The following is a 23387-nucleotide window of genomic DNA, read 5'->3' as shown; positions in this document are numbered from 1 at the left end:
TTTTTAATGGTTTTTTTAAGGCAGGAAGGAAACTTCTTTAGAATAAAGTATTTTTAATGAGGAAATAATTTCTTAGATGCAGCCATTCAAATGATTCCATAAAGTCTAACATTTACAGTGTTTTCCTTTGTTGTAAATGCTATTTTGTCATTGCTTTACTTTTTCCAGTTGTTGAATTTCCTTCAGTACCAGCTCTACCCACTGTTGGTTGTTCCTACTGCTTTAGCTTTACATCTGTTCAGTAAGACGTGATATATCAAAGGCTTGCAACTTATACTTAGTATTATTGAGAGCTTCAGCTGTGTAAACACAATTACTATTCATTAACTTGCATGTTCTCTTTGTCTGTACTACCAAAGGGTGAAAGAAGAAAAGAGATGGAGGTCACATCAGGTGATTTTTTTTTTAACTTCCAGGTCTTGATAAATATATTGATGGGTTACATTAAATATGCATGCTTTTTGTATGGAATTGCCTAATGGATTGGGGGTGGGGGGTGAGAAGATATTCCAAATCAGTAGAGAACCATGGATCTCTTTAAAAAACTTTCTATGTGTAGGCATATCATAAAAGCAGAGATGGGCTATGACAAACTATGTTTTTTTCTCTATCAGGAAAATGTATGAGTAAAGGCAAAGGGATTTTGATCTATCAATTCAATGACTATGATGATGTAAGTGGGAGAAATTGACATTAGCCTCCTCTTATTGTTTGTTTGTTTGTTTATAGGCAAAATCCAGTTTGAAAGCTTTCAGAGTTCTACTACTACTGTACAGATCCAGTATTCTACTTTTAAAATTTGTTGAGACAGCAATAGGATAAGCCATGTGAAAGGCTTGGGAAAAAATGTAAATTGGTTGAATATTAACATTTACAGTGCAATCGGGGGGGGCAGAAGTACTTAGAAAGCCAATGAGCCCCCATGATGGCATATCTGCCCACTCTATGTGCACATGATGTGCCGTCAAGTCGCCTCTGACCAAACATTCTATTGTTAACAGACTTGTTCAGATCTTGCAGATTTCTGGATGTGGCTTCCTTTATTGAGTCAAGTTATCTCATTTTCCTCTTTGCTATATCCTTCTGCTTTTCCTAGCGTTATTGTTTTTTCCAGTGAGTCTTGTCTTTTCATGATGTGACCAAAGTTTGATAGCCTCAATTTTGTCATTTTAGCTTCCAGGGAGAATTCAGGCTTGATTTGATCTGGAACCCATTTATTTGTGTTTTTTTGGCCATCTATGGTATCTGCAAAACTCTCCTCCAGCACCACATTTCAAATGAATAAATTATTCTTCCTGGCAACTTTCTTCATTGTCCACCTTTCACATCCATGCATAGGTTGTATTATCTTGATCTTGGTCCCCAGAAAGACATCTTTATCTTTAAGGATCTTTCTAGTTCCCTCACAGTTGCTCTTCCAAGTCTCAATCTTCTGATTCCTTGGTTGCAGTCTCTCTTTTGGTTGATGATTAAACCAAGGAATAGAAAATCTTGAATAATTTCAATTTGTCTTCTTGATGTTCCGCTGTAATTCTGCTTTGGAGCTTTCTCCTTTAACCTTCATCAGTAGTAGTTTCAAGTCTTCACTGTTTTATGCCAGTAACGTGGTGTCATCTGCATATCTCAAATTGTTTATGTCCCTTCCACCAATTTTCACTCCACCTTCTTCTAGATCTAATCCAGTTTTCCTCTGCATAGAGTTTGAAAAGGTAGGGAGATAATATACATCTTTGTCTGATACCCCTGCCAATTGGAAACCATTCTGTTTTCCCATATTCTGGTATCACAGTAGTCTCTTGTCAAGAGTACAGGTTGCACATCAAAACAATCAGATGTTGTGGCACGCTTGTTCTTTTAACACTATCCAAGCTTTTCATGATCAAAAGCTTTGCTGCAATCTATAAAACATAGGCTGATTTTCTTCTGAAATTCCCTAGTATGTTCCATTAGCCATTGTAAATTTGCAATGTGATCTCTAGTACTTCTTCCTTTTCTGAATCCAGCTTAAACATCTGGTATTTCTCATTCCACATATGGCAAGAGTCTTTGCTGTAGAATTTTGAGCATAATTTTGCTTGCATGGGAAATTAACGATAGTCCAATAGTTGCTGCACTCTTTGGCATACCCTTTTTTTCCAAACTGGAATGTAGACTGAGTGTTTCCAGTATGTGAGCCAAATATGTTTTCCATATTTGTTGATAGATTTTTGGTAAGACTTTGATGGACTCCGTTTCTGTAGCTTGAAATAGTGCTATTGGTATTCCACCTACTCCAGGTGCTTTGTTTCTCCCAACTGCTTTGAGTGCAGCTTTTACTTCACTTTCTAAGATTTCTGGTTCTTTGTCAAAATATTCTTCTTCAAAGGTATCTGTCATCTTTTCATCTCTTTTGTATAGTTCTTCAGTGTATTTGTTCTATTTTTCTTTTATTTTGTCCTAATCAGATACTGTATTTTCATGTTGATCTTTCAGTATCCCGAGCAATGGCTTGAATTTCCCTTTTATTTCTTGGATCTTGTGCAACAGATCTCTTGTTATTCCTTTTTTGTTATTTTCTTCTATTTCTTTGCATTGATATAATATTTCTTTGCACTGGTAGATTTCTTTGTCTCTGCATTCAAGACACTGAGAAGTTCCATTTAGAATTTTGACTCTATTTCTGTCACCTTTTCCTTTTGCTTCTCATCTGTTTTTAGCTATTTATTTATTTATTTATTTATTTATTTCAAATTTCTATTCCTCTCTCCCCGCAAGCGGGCTCAGGGCAGATAACAACATATTAAAATACAATAAAAATTCATCTACATTAAAACAACAGTGTATTAATACACATTTAAAACAAGATGGTGGACAGCCTTCACAGGGACGGTTAAAATTTTATACACCCCTTTTTTCAGGCCGGCGGAGGCCCAGCCTCAGCCATATGCCTGGTGGAACAACTGTCTTGCAGGCCTGGCAAAAGGACAGTAGGTCCTGCCAGGCCCTGATTTCAGCAGACAGAGCATTCCACCAGGTGGGAGCCAGGACTAGGCAGGCCTCCTTGGGGCCAGGGACCACCAACAGCTGTTTGTCCCCTGATCACAGTGTCCTCTGGGGAATATATGGGGAGAGACGGTCCCGTAGACACACTGGCCCCAATCCACACAGAGCCTTATAGGTCAATACCAGAACCTTGAATCTGATCCGGTACTCCACTGGTAACCAATGCAGCTCACGTAAGAACGGTGTTATATGCACCTTATTTGGCACTCTCGTAATAACACGCGCCGCTGCATTTTGTACCAGCTGTAATCTCCAGGTGTTGTAATTTCCTCAGTCATCCATTTAGGCTTCTCCTTTCTTTTGACTACAGGAATAGTCTTTGCACATACTTCCCTCGTAATAACATGCACCACTGCATTTTGTACCAGCTGTAATCTCCAGGTGTTGTAATTTCCTCAGTCATCCATTTAGGCTTCTCCTTTCTTTTGACTACAGGAATAGTCTTTGCACATACTTCCCTCGTAATAACATGCACCACTGCATTTTGTACCAGCTGTAATCTCCAGGTGTTGTAATTTCCTCAGTCATCCATTTAGGCTTCTCCTTTCTTTTGACTACAGGAATAGTCTTTGCACATACTTCCCTGACAATATCTCTGGTTTCAGCCCATAGTTCTTCTGATTCACAACCAATCACAATCACAATTAAACTTTGCATTGCAAATCTGTTCTTTACATGGTCTTTTAATTCTTCAGGAATATTATTTAGATTGTGTTTTGGCACTATGATTCTTTTAGTGTTTCTTTTAAGCTTTATTCTAATTTTTTTTTTTTAAAAAAAAATTTTTATTGGGTTAGAACATTAATATTTTTACATTACATTACATTCAATTTTCCCCTAGTTTTTCGTTTCTAACCCCCTCCCTTTCCCCCCCTTTTGTTGACTTCCAACAGCTTTCCCACCCTCTGTCCCTTTTCCCTTACTTCTATTAATTTCCTCTGTCTAAAACAAATATATATTCTCCATTATATTAAGCAGTACATCTTTAACTCTTTTACTTATTATACATCCAAACTACACTTCTTTAGATAAACAATTTATCCCATTATCCAGTTTTGAATATTTCTATATATCATAAACCATAAAAGTTTCCCACATTTAAATCAAACAATTTGATTTGTTCTCTATATATTAATCATTTCTTCTTTTTATAGTATTTCTATATAACTCATCACATAGTCAGTCGTTTTAACTCTTCTATACATTCAGTTTGGTGCATATAAGTCTTATCAAGTAAAAAAAATATTGTTAATTACTCAATCCTCATGTTTAAACCGTTAATTATTCTCTATCAATATTCTATCAATTAACCTTTACATATCTATATATATATCTCAATCAATTAATTAATCTAACTGCTTATAAATTCACATTTCTCTTCCTCCCCCGGTAAAGTCACCCCTCTCTTTTATACTTTTATTGTACTTCAGTAGTTCTCAAACTGCCACAGTTTTCCTCCCACCTCCCACTTCTTCTCCAGATATTGTTTCAGCTTCTCCCAGTCTGTGTTAAACTGCCCTGAGTCCAGATCTCTCAGTTTTCTTGTCATCTTGTCCATTTCAGCCATATACAGCAATTTGTAGATCCAATCTTCAATAGTTGGCACTTCTTGTACTTTCCATTTCTGCGCATACAAAAGTCTAGCTGCTGCAGTCATATAAAATATCAACGTCCTAAGATGGGCTGGTATTCCCTCCATTCCCAAGTTTAGCAGCAGGAGTTCTGGGTTCTTATTTATTTGAAACTGTAAAATTTCACTCATTTCTCTTATTATTTCCCCCCAGAACTGCCTAGCTACCTCACACGACCAAGCTTTATTCTAATTTTTGATATTAGCAACTTATGATCTGTACCACAACCAGCTCCTGGTCTTGTTTTAGCAGCAAGAATAGAGCTTCTCTGTCTTTTGCTTTGAATTATGTAATCTCTTTTGTTCCTGTATTGGTCACCTGGTGATTTCCATGTATGCAACTGGACATCCTTTCAGCTTTAATCTAGTTGGGGGTTGGGCGAGAGGGTTGGGTGGGCACCTTGTCTGCATCTTTAGTATAATTTCCCTCCCCCCTGGCAGAACAGGGCTCCTCTCGAGGCAGGTGCCTCTGTTGGGATTTGACAAGCCTGACTGCAGTGTTTTTTCTGTCCTGTCGACCCACTTTCTGCGGGGGGGTAGCATTGGCAGCTAGCAATAGTAAACATGTCCTGGCCTGCAGATTGACTATACACCTTTCTCTGCCACTCATGGTGTTGTCAACTGCAGCTGCCCTGCCATTGGAGGACAACTAGGGTGCGTTCTCTCCTGGCAGCACCTGGCCGAGCTTGCCATGCCAGCCTTGCTGGCTTGCAAAAGTCCTTTGGGAGTGAATGAGAGGTGCCAGGGTTCTTTGGGCCAGTGGGATTTTTTTACCTGGTCCTTTAACCACCACACTTCCATGCCATGGCATTCATTGCTAGGATTGCACTGCCTGACTTTTAAAATAAACGTTTGTAGCAAATATGGACTAGAATACATAGAATTATACTAGGTGGGCTTGAGGATGGCCCAGTGGGATTTTTTTACCTGGTCCTTTAACCACTACACTTCTATACCATGGCACTAATTACTTTGGGAAACTCTGCTGTGTTTCAAAACCAGTTTGCTGTGTGACATACAGGGCTGATATCTGAAAAACGTCTGTCCAAAGTTCATTTGAACTTGTGGAAAATAGACACACAGTTTGGATCCTAGCCACAGCATACCATTCCTCTTTTCACTTTCAGATTAGAACATTAGAATATTTTTTCCACAGGGCAGACAGCTGGTAGGGGAGAATACAGTGAAAGGCATTGTGTGTAACTCAGATTTATATGTTCAAAAGTCATCTGGTTGTAGAGCTGAAGTGTGATGATTCATCAGTACTGGAGGCATGGAAGGTTGTAAAATACAGCTGTCTCTATTGACAAAGCCAGGTTCTTAGCTTTGAAATGAAACTGCAGTAATCCTATTCCATTATATTCCATTATAATACAACACAACAAAGTTAAAACTTGAAACCATTCTTCAGTATGGGTATAGTTAAGCATTCTCTTATACCATTCCAGGCCTACTGTCATTTTGCATATCCTGAACTATTTCAATTTTCTCCCTTAAAGAGGTAAATAAAGGCTCTGATGGTTAATATAGGGTCTTCCATGATTAGAGTTCACCAAAGAGAAACCTTATAAAACCTTTTGCAGACTTATAACCTGACTGGGAATGTTATCATATATTTTTTAAAATTTGTTATTAGAGCTGGAAACCCTGCCCTTTAAGACAGGCTAATAGTTCAGCTTAGCTCACTTCTCAGTTCAGCAGAGAACAAAGCAAGTCAATAAGCTTCTGTTCTCACTTGTTAACAGAATAAAATACTGCCTCTTCACAGTAATATAAATCAGACTGCTGATGGGTTTGAACACTTTTTCTCCTTCACAAACAAACAATACCAAACAGGGAACTTGGATTTGACATCAGGGTAATAGTAAATTGCTGGAGTTACCAATCTCCTAGTGGGGCCCCGAGATCTTCTGGAATTACAGCTGATCTCCAGATAACAGAGATCAGTTCTACTGGAGAAAATGGCTGCATTGGAGGGTGGACTCTGGCTTTATACCCCATTTTGTTCGGTATAAACAAACCCTACCTTCCCTAGACTTCATCTCCAATTTTCCAACTTAGAGTTAGCAACCCTAGAAACAGCATATACAATCAGAACAAAAGAGGATACCAGGAGCTGTCCTATTCTGTACTAAGATGACAAAGAGATGTACAAACAAACAACTGCTCTCTTGCAAAACTCTCTTTGTGTCTTGAAGGATTATAGTGTAACAGGAAGAGTGGCTGGCCATCTGGATGTGGCTACCCAGAATCAAGTAAAATGGTTTTGGCTGATTTTCTAATAAGGTGAAACCGAGACTGCCAATATCAACAATGTAAGAACATTATGCCAGTGTCTTCAGATTCCTACTCTCAACCTTCTCTTCTATACCTTAATGAAAGAGCACTAGTCACAGTTCGGTGCCTTGAAAGATACATTTCAAGCACCTTTTACTGGGAAAAACAGGGGCTTTTGACATCAAATCCCAGTTGGAATGATTCACATGAAGTTCCTCTTCTTGAATGGATAAAAAATATTGCCTTCCTGTCAGTGGATAATCTAATGAAGGAGGCTATATTTTAAGCACTGTGCTTAGAAATGGACCCACTGTAAAGAGAAGGAAAAGACTGAAGACCCAGGAAAAGACTGCAAAACATCTGCTGTAGGCTTTTCTTTTTTAAAAAAGTTTTAATTTCGTAGGATTTTTCTCTGCGCTGTTTAGCTGTTTATTTCTGGTGTTCTTCTGAGTCCATGTTATATTTCTAGGGAAAAACAAAACTTGGTAACATGCAGAAGGTGAGGATAGCTCATGATATTTTTTTATTAATAGTTTTTTATATCACTGTATTTTGGGCACAGGGGATGCAAACCCTGGAATTATCTTTTGCAGGTCCTTGGCTTATAGCTATCATTTTCTAAACTTCAGATGACAGGTTTTAAAATTGTTTAGTTCAATTTCCCAGTAAGAGATTTTTGTGCTGTAACTTAGAAGAAAACTTTATATTTGGAAAATGGCAGAGTATACTCATTATGTTTAATCAGGTATAGTAGAAAACTGTAATTCAGACTGTATATTCTAGGAATAGAAGGACAGTTTCAATATTCTTCTGGAGCTGCTTAGAAACAAAAGTCACAACTTTACAATCTTTGAGCAGCATTTTGCCAAAACATATAAATGACAGAAACACACAGTTTCAGGAAAAAATATTTTCACTGTTTTCTATATTCAATAGCCTTGCCAGTAAGCCAACAAAAGTTAGTCTCAACTAGAGATGGGCATGAACAGAAAAAAAAACCAAACACAATGTTTGTTGCCATCCACGAACAGAGATTCACGAACATCGATGGACATGACATGTTCACGAACATGTTCGTTGGAGGTTCGTGGGAGCCAGAACGGCCCCCTTGGGACTTAGCTGAACTTGAGCCGGGGAAAGGAGAGTCCATGGGCCCTCCCCCTTTCATGTCATTTTCTCTTCACAGTGGCAAAAACTGGACTGTCTGCTGGAAGCCACTTTGAGGGGTTACAAGCCAGAAGGAGTTCAGAGTTCAGACAGTCCATGCCTATGTTGCCAGGGGAATTGATTGAAAGGCGCCAGACTGTCTGGCTTTACGAATGGCTGATGAACACCACGAAGAAGGCTTGGAATGAACATATGTTCACCGGGAACAGGGCCTCATGAACAGCTTGCTCGTGAACAGCAGATTGGGCTGTTCGTGGCTTGTTTTTGTTCGTATTGCTGTTCATGCCCATCTCTAGTCTCGACTATAGTTTTTTAAACCAGCCTTGCAGCTGACACACACTCATGCCTCATTATTTGTGGCTTTAAAAGGAAACAAAAATACCTTAGCCACATTTCTCTCAATTGGGAGCAATTCTCATTGTCTACAGATGACTAGAAAAGTAATTGCTGAAAGAAAGTGACAACCCTCCCCTTTATCCTTGAACAGTACCTCTAATTTTATGGGGTCATAATCATGCATTGGTGATTCTAGTAGTAAACTGAGTAAAAAGTAAGAAGCCAATATTAGCACAACAAAATGGTATCCAGAGTTTTGTTTTTAAACACATACAAATTAAGCTTCAGAATAACTTTTATACCATGCATTGTTTGTCTTAGAATTAGTATGCTGCTATTAAAAACTGAAATGATATCTTGCCTTTGTATTTGTATCACCAGACTTCTGAATGTATTTCTGTTTATTTTTAGAAGATATTCTAAATTTTAGAAGACATTCAAAACTATTTATCTTCAGAAAACCAGTTCTTTAGACAGTAAACTACTTGTAAAAATAGAATATAATGATTATTTTTAAAAAATTAGCAGGCCTTTTAAAAACTTGGAAATAGAGATACCAATAGATGCATTAAGGGTGGGAAAAATCAATATTTGTTGTCCCTGTACATACCAAGGAATATCAGAAGCACGCCAACTCCAATCTGTAGTGTGAGTGAGATGCTGATAAGGACAATAAGAGGAACATAGAATGAAAAGGAAGGTCCTTGTTCCATCACTGCTTTGAGCTGGGATGCATTGGCCATGAGCAAAGCAATGTCCAACATACTCTCAGCCGCACTCTTCTTATTGGCATAATGGTTAATATTAATCGGTCTGTTCCTCCGTAGCCACTGTCTTTGAGGCTGCAAGGCAAAATATTTCCAATATAAAAAGAAAAGAAAATGCATTGTTTATACAGTGTATTGTGTATAACAGGGGTGGGCAATTGTTTTGGTTCGGGGGCCACTTTGTGGGAGCGGAGGTTAGCAGAGGGCTGCACCTTTTAAAATGATTGCATTCATTAGTTAACTTTGCATTTCAGAAAAGGTATAAATTGTATCATAAAAATCAATAAATATAAATTAAATAAAATAGTGGTCGTTTTATTCAATTTATTTATTGTGCTAATTTCATATCATCTATAGCTGCAAGCACATTTAATTTTAGAATCAGTTTAATGAGACAAATGTAGGAATGAAGGAAATGAAGGAAATCTCAGTTCAAGGCGGATTTTTCTGACTGTCTTGGCGGGCCACAAAAAACTCTGTAGCGGGCCACATGTGGCCCGCGGGCTGCAATTTGCCCACCCCTGGTGTATACTATTTGAGAATCAAAATAGGACAGCTAATTCTCAGCTGAAACCACATGGTACTTTTATAGTTGAAACAGAAACAAACAAGGAATATGCAACAGTTCAAGCATAGATGAGGGTCTGACTTTTGGCAGCATCTGGATGGGAGACACCTGCGAGCTGAATATAAGTCACCCTGAGCTCCTTGAAGGAATGTATAATGTAGAATCCCCACTATGTCAGTACATTTGAGATATTTAGATAGCCCACAATAGAGAATCATCATATATTGTCTCCCATTTATTATGCTTACAGTTCAGACTATGTCTGTCAGAGTAACATCAGAAGGCAAATTATTTTATTGCAAGACACTATCATAACTATGTTTTTGTACAGATACTGAGAAATTGTGGTATAAGATATAGGCAGTACAAATGTGTCCACCATTGTCTGACAACCAGTTACTTCCAATGGGATAACGAATTCTATGAACAGATGGATGGGGTGGCCATGGGAAGCCCTCTCAGCCCAGTTATAGCAAACTTCTACATGGAACATTTTGAAAAAACAGCTCTAGAATCAGCACCCCACAAACCTACAGTCTGGTTCCAGTTCGTGGATGATACCTTTATCATTTGGAGCCATGGTGAGGAAGAATTGATGGGAGTTTTTAAACCACCTCAACAATATCCACCTGAACATACAATTCACCATGGAGAGAGAAACCGAGGGTAAACTTCCATTTCTAGATACCTTGGTCATCCGCAAAGCAAACTTTCAGTTAGGTCACAAGGTCTACAGGAAACCAACTCACACGGATCGGTACTTACACAAAAACTCCAATCACCGCCCTCGACAGAAAAGAGGCATAATAAAAACATTAGTAGACTGTGTAAGACGGCTATGTGAACCACACTTTCTCAATGGGGAAATTAATCAACCACGCACTTCAAGCAAATGGCTACTCCAGAAATGAAATCAGAAGAGCGAGTAAACCAAGGATAAATCAAACAACTAAGGAAAAACAGTCTCCCACAGGAAAAGTGTTTTTGCCATATATCAAAGGAATCACTGATCAGATGGGAAAGCTTATGAAAAAGCACAACCTTCAAGCAGTATTCAGACCCACCAGAAAAATACAACAGATGCTACGTTCAGCAAAAGACAGTAGAGACCCCCTCACCTCTGCAGGAGTATACCGTATACCCTGCAGCTGTGGACAAGTTTACATCGGGACCACAAAGCGTAGCATCCAGACAAGAATAAAAGAACATGAAAGACACTGCAGACTTGGCCATCCTGAAAAATCAGCAGTGGCTGAACATAGCCTAACTCAAACAGGACACAGTATCCTATTCCAGGACACTAAAATACTTGACAACACTTCCAACTACTTTGTCAGACTGCACAGGGAAGCCATTGAATTTCACAAGCATAAGCACAATTTCAACAGGAAAGAAGAGACTTTAAGAATGAATAGAGCATGGTTTCCAGTCCTGAAAAACACCAGGCTAACAAAACACTCTATACGCAACAATAGCCCTGCAGAGAAGATTATCACATCAAGCACCAATCCATATGCAAAAGAACCTCCTCAGGATACAGTGAAGCCTCCCTCCATTAGCATTCCACACCCTGGGAAACTCTTACAGGATGACTCAGCCCAACCCCACCCCTCCTGAGTAGATATAAATGACCTGCCAACATCTTTTCCACACTGTGACACTGAGAGATCTCTGTCTTTTGGTGCTACACCTCTGAAGATGCTAGCCACAGCTGCTGGCGAAACGTCAGGAACTATAATGCCAAGACCACGGCTATACAGCCCAGAAATCCACAACAACCATCGTTTCTGGCAGTGAAAGCCTTCGACAATATAGTAAAAATGTGTGTTTGTGTGTAAGCATGCAAACAATCTGGGTTAGCCTGTAGGAAAATATGAACCTTAGAATTATTTAGAAAAGATGGAGAGTTTATTTTTAAGTTATAGATAAATGTAAATTCTTTATTACCCAGGGCTATTTTCCCAATATATCAGGTACGCACTATTACAGTCAAAATTATAAATCCTACTTTGAGAAGCTATATGAAACTTGACTACAGAGATATTACTTGTAATAGATTCCACCAGTGTCTGAAATGAGTTCCAGTAGTGAACTTTGCTCTTTTGGATCTCTGAAGACAACTTCCGTAATAATTTTTATTTTTTTATTCGTTTTATTTTTAGCCCTCCCTCCCCGCGAACAGGCTCAGGGTTGGGTACAATAAAATGCTCGATGAGCATTTAAAATATATATACATATATAAATAGATTTTAAAATGCAATGTAATGTAAAATGTAATATTACAAGAGCTTAGATTTCTGCGGCATCAAACAATGCTGGAATAGAATTTGGATACTGAGGAGGGGCAAACTTGTGTTAGGCTGCAAGAAGACATTACATAATACAGCTTCTGCATATTAAAAAAAATCTTTTCCACAAAGGAATCTAATATGAAACACACCATGATCAGATAATGTGGGCAAACTGCAGAATGCTGATACTGAATAGAGGGCAGGCAGGCAGATCGTTCCTTCCAGTCCTGTCCTATGCTATGCAAAAATCACATACAACAGCAAAACTGCATTTTTCATTATATTTATGCATGTTAAGAGTTTAGAAAAACCACAGAATATACCTCCTAAGTATTATAATGTTACATTTGTCATGCTTATCATATGAAAATCCATATAACAATATTTAACAAAGTGAAGTAAAAGTATTTAAACGTCCATGCTTTGGGGGCCTTTTTATACATCATAAAATATTTTCTTTAGCTTATTATATCATTTTGGGGAAAGTATGCATCTCTCCTAAGAGTTTCTTTTTATGTCTACCAGAAGAACATGCTTTCTAATCATACTCTTCAGTGGCATTGATCAAAACACCCAGATTTCACTTTTTCTGTGCTAACCAAGTCACTAGATGTATGTTTATGGTGTGCCTTTTTAAATCCAAGAAAGTTTCAGCCTAGTTAATGGTTTCTGCTATGATAGATAACTTCCCAGTTTATTCCAGGACAGCAAGTTTACAAAACATGACCTAGTTTCCTCTAGAATCTTTGCAACTCAACCATACTTGAAATATTTTGCTCAGAGAAAACAATATCATGAGGCAGCAGCAGCCTTTTCTGCACTGGAAATGAAGCCATCTGATTCTATCCTTATGCAGGAGGTTTTGTATGTTTAAGCTTTTCTCTTGATCTGAAAGATTAACACTTTTTTGTTTTGAATATCTAATTACTGGGCCAAAAACATCCCTCCAGTTTGGCTTCAGTTCATCAGCAAGTTTTCCCATCCCCTGAAAAACTAACAGTACTAATCAGTGAAAATGTTGTTTGGAAAATGACAATTTGCTAGGCCATTGTGACTCCTCTTACAAAATAAACGTTATTCCTGCTTTTCAGATCTTCACAGTGGATCCCAGTTGGTATACATGTGTTCCCAGTTGGTACACATAGAATCTCAAACAGGGCAAATAGCACCTTTGGGGCTGTTTCGTGTAGGGGGAAAAGTGCAAGGAGAGGCTTAACCACTTTCTCACTGCAAGTCATGTTTCTAATTCAGATTTGGTTCTCCACATGACTGGAAATAGAGTGGGTATGTGGGCACTCCCTCTGTAGCCAGTATATGGAGGGGGCAGAGCTAATACCACTTTTAAAATATTAAACATGCACCATTTTCCTCCCTTTTAACTCTTTAAAAGGAATTTTCCACTTTTCCTGCTTTGCTGTGCTGTACTGATAAGCACAGCTTGTGAGGGGAAAGGAGGTGGTTCAGGGCCCATGGCTTAGTGGTACAGCATCTGCTTTGCATGCAGAACAATCCAGGTTCAATATGCAATAAAAGGAATCCAGTAATGGGTAATACAAAACACCTTTACCTGAGATTCTGTAGATTCACTGCCAGTCAGAGAGGACAATACTAATCTTGATACTGACTAATGGTTCTGTATACATGCCTCCTTCCCCTGATCTGGGGAAGGAGCAGCCCTGATCACAAGGAGAAAGCATATGTGTGACACTGCCTCTGCATGTAGGTGCCATGCTCATGAGCTGGAGATCTTGTGTGGGCAGGGCTAGTATGCTCATGTCCACTTTCCCTCTCCATATGTTCTGTCAATGAACAGAGAAGTTGCGTTTAAAGGGGTAGTTGGCAGCCCTGTAAACCTGTGAGTGGGGTGGGTGGCAGCAGCAGCAGTGACTGGCATGGGTGTTTGTGGACACTATTCCCACCCATTGTCTGCTGCTTGCTCTTGCTGTCATAGAGAGGGCATGTTTCTGCACACCCGCCTAGAAGCAGCCTCTCTATCATTTCTTTATCTGTCGCTGCCTTCTCTAAAATTCTAAAAAAGGTCTCCATAACTTGGTTATATTTAGCACTTCCTATATCTGTTCTTCCTGATCACATGCTACTGAATAACAATTTAAAATAATAGAACTTAAATATTCATTTGAAATATACATACAAAAATTAAAACATTGAAACCTATAAAATGTTTCCAAAATTGTGTGATGGAGTCAACTTGTTATACATGGATGTATTCCTCTGGTAAACTATTAGTCTGAATCATGGTAAGAAAAACTACCAAATTTTGCTGATTTTCATCTCCACAGACTTACATTGTTAGTATGTTTTTCTCCTTTCTCATCACATGTATTTGAAACTATGAAAAATATGTTTTGGTAGTGGGGCAGTACTCTGATAGCTCATAAGAAGTTACTTGGTTGATACACCATGACTCATACTTTTCAGTTCACCGGAACTTCCCTTTTTGTAGAAAGAAGTTATTCACTTACAAAACAGCCAGGTTGTGTCTCATGTATTAATGATGCAACAAGAGAAATGCCATTAATTTTGGAACAAGTGTATAAAACTAAACAATTGATTGGTCAGGTAAACTATTTTAAAAGAAGTCCTGAAACATAATTATAAAGATCCCCAAAGGGTTCTGAGAGGGCAGCAGTAATACCTATATTGAATTCTGAATGAATATGAAAACTGATATAGTTGAAAAAGTTTTTATCTACAATCAAAATTGGGCATGTGCGGTTTGGGAATCCGATTCAGAAAAAATGCTCGAATTGGACCCGATCCGTAAAGATTCAGGATTTCTGAATCTGGCCCCGATTCGGAAATCCCAAATCAAAGCTTTCGAAGCATTTGTAATGCTTTGGAAAGCTTCGGGGCTGAGTTTAAAGGACTCTGCCGCTTACCTTGTTGGTAGCAGCAGTGGCTCCGGCCCTCCCTGTGGGGCCATGGAAAAAGCCCTTCCTGCCGCACAAATGGCTACAGTGCCGCGGTGGCCATTTGAGGGGCAGGAAGGGCTTTCTCCACCTCCTCCGGCCCTTCCTGCCCCTCAAATGGCTGCCACAGCCATTTGAGGGGCAGGGAGGGCCGGAGGAGGTGGCTCTGCCCTTCTCCACTGCCCTGCAGGCTCAGGAGGCGGTGCGGCAGCAGAGGAGCTGGCTGGCTCCAGGCCGTCGCAGCCTCGTGCTGCTGCCGCCGCCACCACCACCACCACGGCGTGGCAACCCGCTGCCCAGCTCATGGCCCTCCTGCTCTCCCTCCAGCCAGGTAAGTGGGGGGGCGGGGCGGAGGGGTTGCCCCAGAGGAAGTGGGAGGTGGGGGTGGAGGGGTTGCCCCCCTCACTTCAGTATGCTCCAAATATTTATGGAGCATACCAAAGCGAGTAAAATACCATAATTCCGAAGCAGCTTACCGCTTCGGAATTATGGTATTTCCGAATTTCCCCCCCACTTTGGGTAAACCTGAAGCAGGAAACTTGAATCTTTTCGGGCTGCACACCCCTAATCAAAATATCAGAGATGAAAGACATTTTTATGTCCTAGGGAGATCTCCATCATATTGTGAAGGGCTAAGTTTTTTAGCATGGTGAGTTCAGAATTTCAAATGTGCAGATGAAGGGAAGGCAGAAAGAAATTGTGTATGGCTGCTGTCAAAATGGTCCTTAACTCTGCACAGAGAGTCCGTTCCTTCATGCTATTTTCTAGGGTCTACATCCCAGACATAAAAACATGCTTTCCTGAAGCACAGTTCATCATGTTCCCATTCCCATATACCTCTATACAGGTGAAGTAGCTGAGGAGAAGTATGCTGACAGATACACATGCTCATATACTGACATCTGGAACATTATTAGAGAAGATTATTCTGAAATCAAAAACATCTTCAGTTGAAGAGAGGAATTAAGACACTTACAATTTCACTCTCTAAAAAAGTTGGGCAATATAAGTTAAAGCTACAGTAGCTGAACTGTGATAACTGACTATTTTTCTTTTGGGTAGATGTTTCATGATCTTTTTAGGCGTAAATTTAAAAACTGAATCACAGAGCCAAAAGAAGAAATTATGTATGGGAAACACACCGATTTGCAGTGGGACAAGGGTGTTCAGATAAAAATGAAAAGCCACAAGAACCACTGGTACATACATAGCCTTCTTAGAAAGTATGCCTCCACTGGGTATCTTTTTCTACTTTAGTTTTCTGAAACAAGTTTTTTTAAAATACATCTTCTTGTATTATGGCTGCCAAAGCAGTAGGGAAGAGCAGACTGCTTTCTATGTGAAACATCACAGGTTTATTTATTTATTTATTTAACAACATTTCTATCCCACCTTTCTGTCCTCACAAGGGCCACCAAAGTGGCTAACAAATTTAAACATAAGTAATAAAATCACATTTTAAAACCACTAAAACCAAACAAAACCCCCAATGCATCATTAAAACAATTAAAACCAAAGCTAAATACATACAAAAATATATAAAAAAAACATTGAAACATTGGGCAGGAAAGAGGGATCACTGAGGGAATACCAAAAAAACCCAAAAAAGTCTTCACCCACTAGTGGAAAATGTATTATTTTTTATTTTATTTCTTATTTATGTTATTCATAGTCCACCTTTCTCACTGAGACTCAAGGCAGATTAAACAGTGTAAGTGATTATGATCAACAGCTGGGATATTCAATAAACAATACACTATGCATAGCAGAAATTTGACACATAAATTCAAGTCCAGTAAAACAGAGATTAAACACTGCAGAAACTAATGTGACATTAAACAATGTGGAAACTTCCTACTAGGAGCCTTTATAAATTAATAGAGAGTACCCAGTAGTACCCAGAGTACAGTACCTGTCCCTTTACCAGAGCATCTCTCTGAACCATTACCTTACAAGACAGTCCTATCGCTTGAGTAGAAATAATTCAGTTTTGCATAGTTTCATAGAATCATAGAGTTGGAAGGGGCCATACAGACCATCTAGTCCAACCCCCTGCCCAGTGCAGGATCAGCCTAAAGCCTAGTTTGCAGAATGCCAAGAGTGTGTGAGCTTTCCTGACCTCTTCAGGCAAGCCATTCTGTAAGGTGGGGGCCACCACAGAGAATGCATGTTTGGGGACATCTGTTGATTTTGCCCATTTGCAGGGTGGTATCTGCGGAAGGCCCTGTTCTGATGACTGAAACAGTTGTGGTGGAGCATAGGTATAGAGATATTCCTGCAGATAAGAAGGGCCAAGTCCATGAAAGACTTTGTATGTGATGGACAAAACTGTGAACTGAACCTGGTATTTGATGGATAGCCAATGGAATGATTGCAGAATGGAAGTAATATTCATGCTCCACCTAGCTCCTGATAATAATCAAGCTGTAGTATCTTGTACCAGCTGGAGTGCAGCTGGTGACTTTGAAGAAGGCAATTGAAGGAGATAGATGAATGTCTCCAGGAAGAGTTCCAGTGGTGTGGGCACCCAAAGCAGGGCCTCAGAAAATGTCTGGAATGGTCAGATAGGTTCATAAGGGAGTAGGTGGTCCGTCAGATATGTTGTCCCAATATTAGTATTTTAAATGAAACATATGTTTTTAAACTATTTTCTCTCTGCCCCCACTTTTATAATATTAATAGAAGAATGGGAATACAGATTTCAATTACTAAAACCAAGTGGAGGATAAACCGCTTCTTTCCTCACCACAATTCTGAAGCAAACTGAATTTGCACAAGTCTGCAGTTTCCAGAGATGCACGTTATCTAGTGCATCAGTCTAGTCTACCTAAGCTTGCCAATCCCCTGTTGGGGGCAGGAGATCCCTTGCTCCCACCATCTGCCCCCCCCCCCCACCTTTCAGCTGGCTGGTGGGGGTGGGAAAGATGCTGGAACACAGTGGAAGGTGAAGTGTTCTTCCGTGCACTCCAAAGCATCCCTGCATGCCTGTTGCTCCAAGAATGATGTTATTCCCGGAATGATGCAGAAATAATGGGTTGCACTGGGGCCAATTAAGTAAAAGTTGGCCCCCAGTTTAGTGTTTGGGGCCTATTTTAACTCAATCAGCCCTGGCACAGCACATTACGTCTGTGTCTCTCCCTTTAAATATATGTATTACTTGTTCTCTTATCAACTCTAAACTTATTTTACTACATAATGTTCATTTTTACAACTTCATTAGCATGTATTATTTGACATTTATGAAATTAAAAAGTATAAATGCCTTAGATTTCTACAAGTAAAACTGAAATACACCTAATATTAGAGAGCTGCAAACTGCAGCATTCTGTGTTACTTTAACACGTGTATCTTAATTTTTACCATCTGAGAGGCAGAAAAAATCATTGAAAACAGAACATATTAATTTTAGAGTAAACAAAAAAGTCTCTTATTAGGACAAAACAGTTTCATATGGATAGCTCAAGCTAGCCCAATCTCATCAGATCTCTGAAGCTAAGCAGGGTTGGCCTTGGTTAGTAACTGAATGGGACATCACCAAGGAAGACCGGGGTTGCTATGCAGAGGCAGGCAATGGCAAATTGCCAGTTAGTCTCTTGCCTTGAAAACCTAGCAGGGTTACCATAAATCGGCTGTGACTAGGTAGCACCCCCACCTTCGCACAGTCATAATGGGACTAACAGCATATTTGGCTATCAGGTTAAACATTATCACATTGAAAACAATTAACTCTTCAGCAGTTTATCATCATCATACACATTATAGCTTATTAACTGTGGGCGCAATTACATTTAAACAATAAATATATCCTTCAAAATATTGTACATGTCTACATATACATGGTAAGCACCTCTCTCCAATATCATAGAGGCGTTACATAAAAATCTTCATATTATGAATTTTGAGGAGTAAAATCTTATCTTGAAAAGTATTCCAACTCCAATCATGGGTTTTTTTGTTTGTTTTGGTGCTCCCCAAAAAAGTAGCTGAAAGGAAAAAACCCTCTTCCCCTCAAATATTCTGCCTTCACATCTCTAAGCAACACTCATTCCTTTTGGTGACTAGGTCTGGCGTACAAACTCTCTGTACCAGATGGAAGAATTAAACTATGACTTGGGGGTACACATTGTATTAAGAGTTCCTCCCACAGGCTAGGTTATTCCAAGTCTTCTCCTTATGACGTAGGCAATGCGCAGACTGGACCAAAATTCAACTTGTATAACAATCTAATGACAGAAAATACAAGTTGCAGACTTGCTTATGCTAAGACTGCATCTGGAGTTTAAATTCCCAGCAAAGTGGTATTTGTGATCCTCTCCTATGACAGTAAATGAGCTAGAACTGAGGTGGATGTGTTTATACTGAGTTCAGTGTTCTCAAGGTTATACAGTTTAATCCAATATCCACTTTATTTGGCTATAAAGAAAAATCTCCATGTTATAGGTGTTATTTTAAATAAAAACATTGCTGAAGCAATGCTCCTGGATCTGTTCCAAAGGGTTGCAGGATGGTAACTACATGCAGGCATCAGACGTATATGATGAAGGGATAGGTTTGCCATCCTCCAGGTAGTGGCTGGAGATCTCCCAGAATTACAACTAGTCTTCAGGCCACAGAGATCAGTTTACCTGGAGAAAATGGCTACTTTGGGAGATGGACTCTATGGAATTATGCCATGCCAAGGTCCTTCCCCTCCCCAAACCCCACTTTCTCCAGGTTTCTCTAGGTTTCACCCCCCCCACCCCCACCCCCAGATCTCCAGGAATTTCCCAACTTGGAGCTGGCAACCCTATGAAGGGAGCTTCTCTCTCGAAAGCTTATATATACCCTGGAAACTCATTGTTGGTCTTTAAGGTGCTACTGGGCTCAAACCTCGTTCATCTACTGCAGACCAACATGGCTACCCCCCTGAAACTAGACACACGGATTTTTCCTTCCTGTGCAGCAGTACACTCAGTTCAGTAGATCTATGTCGGTACATATGTGATGCACATGTGCAATGCTTTCCAGGCTCTTGCTAGGCTACGATGGGGAAGCAATTTCACAGTATGCTTTATATCCTATGTATATCTAAGTCTTTCCTTACTCAGAAATTCAGGTGTGGTGAGATGCATAGACAGGGTCACCCAGAGGACAGAGAGGAGGGACAGGTGCACAACTTCCTGTGAGGCACAGTGACAAAAGGGAGCCCCTGTGGTGAGGGTCTATATGCTGTGCATGTAGCATGGGGATAGCTGGCATGAGGAGTACCCCAGGAATGGCTGGACACACTTTTGGCTAAGGAGCAGGGCTTTAGTGAGGAAGCGAGGAAGGTCTGGCACAGGCAAAACAACTATGCATGCCCAGGCAGGACTTGAAAAAGGCTAAAGAATCTGGTGCTCTTTAGTTTAGAAAAACCGTAACAAAGGGAGGGATAACAGAAGTTTATAAAATTGTGCATGGGGTAAAGAAAGTGACCAGAGAAAGCTTCTTACTCTTTCCTATAATAGTAGAACTCAGGAACACTCAATTAAATTAATGGTTAATAACTTTACTCAGTGAGTAATTAATAGTGGAATTCATTGCCAGGGGAAGTAGGGATGGCCAATGGCCTAGCTGGTTTTAAGAGTGAGCTACGGTGAGTGAAGAGAACCTCCAGACACAGAGGCAGCAAACCTCTGAATACCAGTGCTAGGAGGCTGCTTTAGGGGAAGGCCGTAACTTCCTCTATGCCATGCTTGTTGGCTCTCCAGGGCAACTGTTGGGATTGCTGTGTGAAACAAGATGCTGGACTAGAGGGACCACTGGTCTGATCCTGCAGGGCTCTTCTTATATTCGCATGTGGCTTGCTGAGGCCTGGGGTGGGAGCACAACAGAAGGGAATGAGGTAACTTCTCCTGTGCAAGGGCATGAATCTCTAACGGTAGTGGAAATAATGATTTTGTGGCACCACCTCTGTATCTATTTTCTAGCATACTCCAAAGGAGGAGGTAGAATGGAACAGCGAGCTCTGCCCATCCTGTTACTCTCTACTAGCCTGGCCACCCCTGCTCTGATTACAGCCCCAGTCACAGGAAGATTCTGTAAATCCTAACTTGGCTTGCAGATATTTCAATTAACATTAAATTGTAAACAAATTCCTGGCTATACAGGAAACTATATTAGAACACATGAAGCTGCCTTAGACTGAATTAAACCATTGGCCTGTTAAGGTCAGTCTTGCCTACTTTGACTGGCAGTAGATTTCCAGTAGCTTTCCAGGTCCTCAGGTGGAAGTTGTTCCACATTTCCCGTTACCCGATCTTTTCAGTGCTGGGGAATGAATTTGGGACCTTTTGCATGCAAAACAGGTAGTCTAGCACTGAGCCATGGCCACTCTCCCTTATTTGATAAAAAGAATTTCAGTCATACAATTAGTTTTGTGACTCCTATGTATTTTTAATATTCTTTCAGCCTTCCACAGGGTAATTAGCTGACATTAAAATAACAGACTTTCCATTGATAGGATATTTCATTTATTAAGATTCTAAACCCACCTTATTCTCAAAGGTTATGAGGAAAGCAAATGTATTTTAAAACAATAATTTTAAGAAAATCTAAAATTTAATATCTAAAATGACAGAAATTACTAAATGTTGTCAAAGATATTTCTGTTCAGCTATAGCTTCCTTGCTGCTGTTTGCAAATTTTGCAACATGGACTACATGATGTGCTTAAGCATGAAAACTTATACAAAGGTTGTACAGAGCAGAGATGAAATATGTTTTCTTTGCCACTGAAATACGGGGAGAAACTGGGAAACCTCTTGTTGCTTGCACTTCTGCAGTGAAGGTGTTTCTCCATCCTTTCTTTTTGCAGGGCATGTTTGTTTCACCATAGCTCTTTGCACATATATGCTTTTGCAAGATGTTCTCCATCAAACGGCATCTAATTTTTTTCTGCTTAACATTGCATGAAGTTTGTATCCAGGTGCCTAATACAACGTTCACTGGAGGATCAGTGGGCTTCTGCAAGAGGGTGAGGCGGCAAAGTCTGCTCCACAAGCTTTGCTACACTCACACTGATTTGGATCCAACACTTGTCTTTTGAACTATAAGTCTATTTGCATAAAGTTCATTATAAAAGTAATTAATGATAAATTTATACATAGAAAAATAAAAATACAGTTGTACTTGTTTTGCAGTATACCTTTATCTCTCCTTAGATGTAAATAAGTGGGAAAATGGTGACTGCTGCTTTTAATTCCACTTGGGCTTCTTCTGCCAGGAAGGATATGTGTGACTGTGTGATAATGGCTGTGTGACTTTGGATCCCAGTCTAGCAACATGTCAGCATCAAGGATGGAAATCAGCTGACAGGAAATGTGATATAAGGCAGCTGAAGAACTCTGGCACATGCTTTTCAACGAAAAGTAACATAGTGTAAATAATATCATGTCTGCATCATTCTGAACAGTTGAGATAGATGCACTTTTCATTTGAAATGAATATGGTGCAACATTCATTCTTTAAAAAAGAAACTAAACTATTAAAGCCTGGCCAGGAACCAGTCTTCCCTGGAGGAGCCCTATAAAGAGCAAATAGGGTGATGCCACTTTCTCCACACTTCTGATGTCTCCACACAGGGGTTGGTACTGGGTGTATGAGGTCCAGATTTGGGCAAGTGACCTCTGTATGGTGATCCTTAGCTTAAGCCCTAAATTTCTGAGTAGTCTCCTGTTCATCCTACATGCAAGGTGTTATTTGCTTCCATTATTTTATAGACAGACTAATTGCAACTCTGGCCCTCCCAGTTCATATTATAATGATATCATTGTGTTAGTGTTAGTTTAGGGGGCAGAGGAAAATACTACCAATCCCCTTTATCATGAGAAGCCTTCTCTTTAAGGCTGTGCCACAGAGGCCTAGGGATGTCAGGTACAAATATACTTTCAGGAGCAAGGAAAATCCCATGTAAACTTACTAATAAGAATTAATATATCAATCAAGGTACAAGTGTAAGATATTTAATCACAATTCACAACAACTTAAATCCACAGTAGAGCTTCTCGATACACAATAGCCTTACAAGAACTCAAAACCACAAATGGAGTAATAATTCATACAAGGTACAAATATACAGCTCTCGGGGTCAAACTTTAAAAGATGCTGAACAATCCATTAATAGAGACTTTACCTAGCAATCTGAGATACTGACCTATAGGCCTACACAAGAAGCTTTTAAGTTAAGACAGAACACTGGAAAATCTGTAAACAGATTACTGAACAGCAGACTGGGAGAGGCAATTTAGAACTGCTATTTGCCCTTGGGGGCTAAATAAATAGGTTACCTGTGGCTGTTTGATGTAAGGAAATAGCAAACGGGAGTTACCCACACACATACTCCATAGCTCACCAGTCCAAA

At 39.7% G+C, this 23387-nt stretch overlaps 1 protein-coding gene across 1 annotated transcript in view; it reads right to left on the bottom strand.

The window, feature by feature from the left end:
* The window catches only part of NINJ1 (ninjurin 1), a 31415-nt gene that overhangs the window by 5778 nt on the left and 2250 nt on the right, over window positions 1-23387 (bottom strand). Inside the window, exon 2 of the mRNA XM_054975180.1 lies at window positions 9063-9294. Coding sequence (XP_054831155.1) covers window positions 9063-9294 — 232 coding nt within the window. The remainder of the gene's footprint in view (window positions 1-9062; window positions 9295-23387) is intronic.

This window comes from Eublepharis macularius, chromosome 4, assembly GCF_028583425.1.
Source record: "Eublepharis macularius isolate TG4126 chromosome 4, MPM_Emac_v1.0, whole genome shotgun sequence".
Taxonomy (NCBI): Eukaryota; Metazoa; Chordata; class Lepidosauria; order Squamata; family Eublepharidae; genus Eublepharis; species Eublepharis macularius.
Note: the sequence above shows the minus strand (reverse complement) of the source record. Positions and strands in the feature narration are given on the sequence as shown.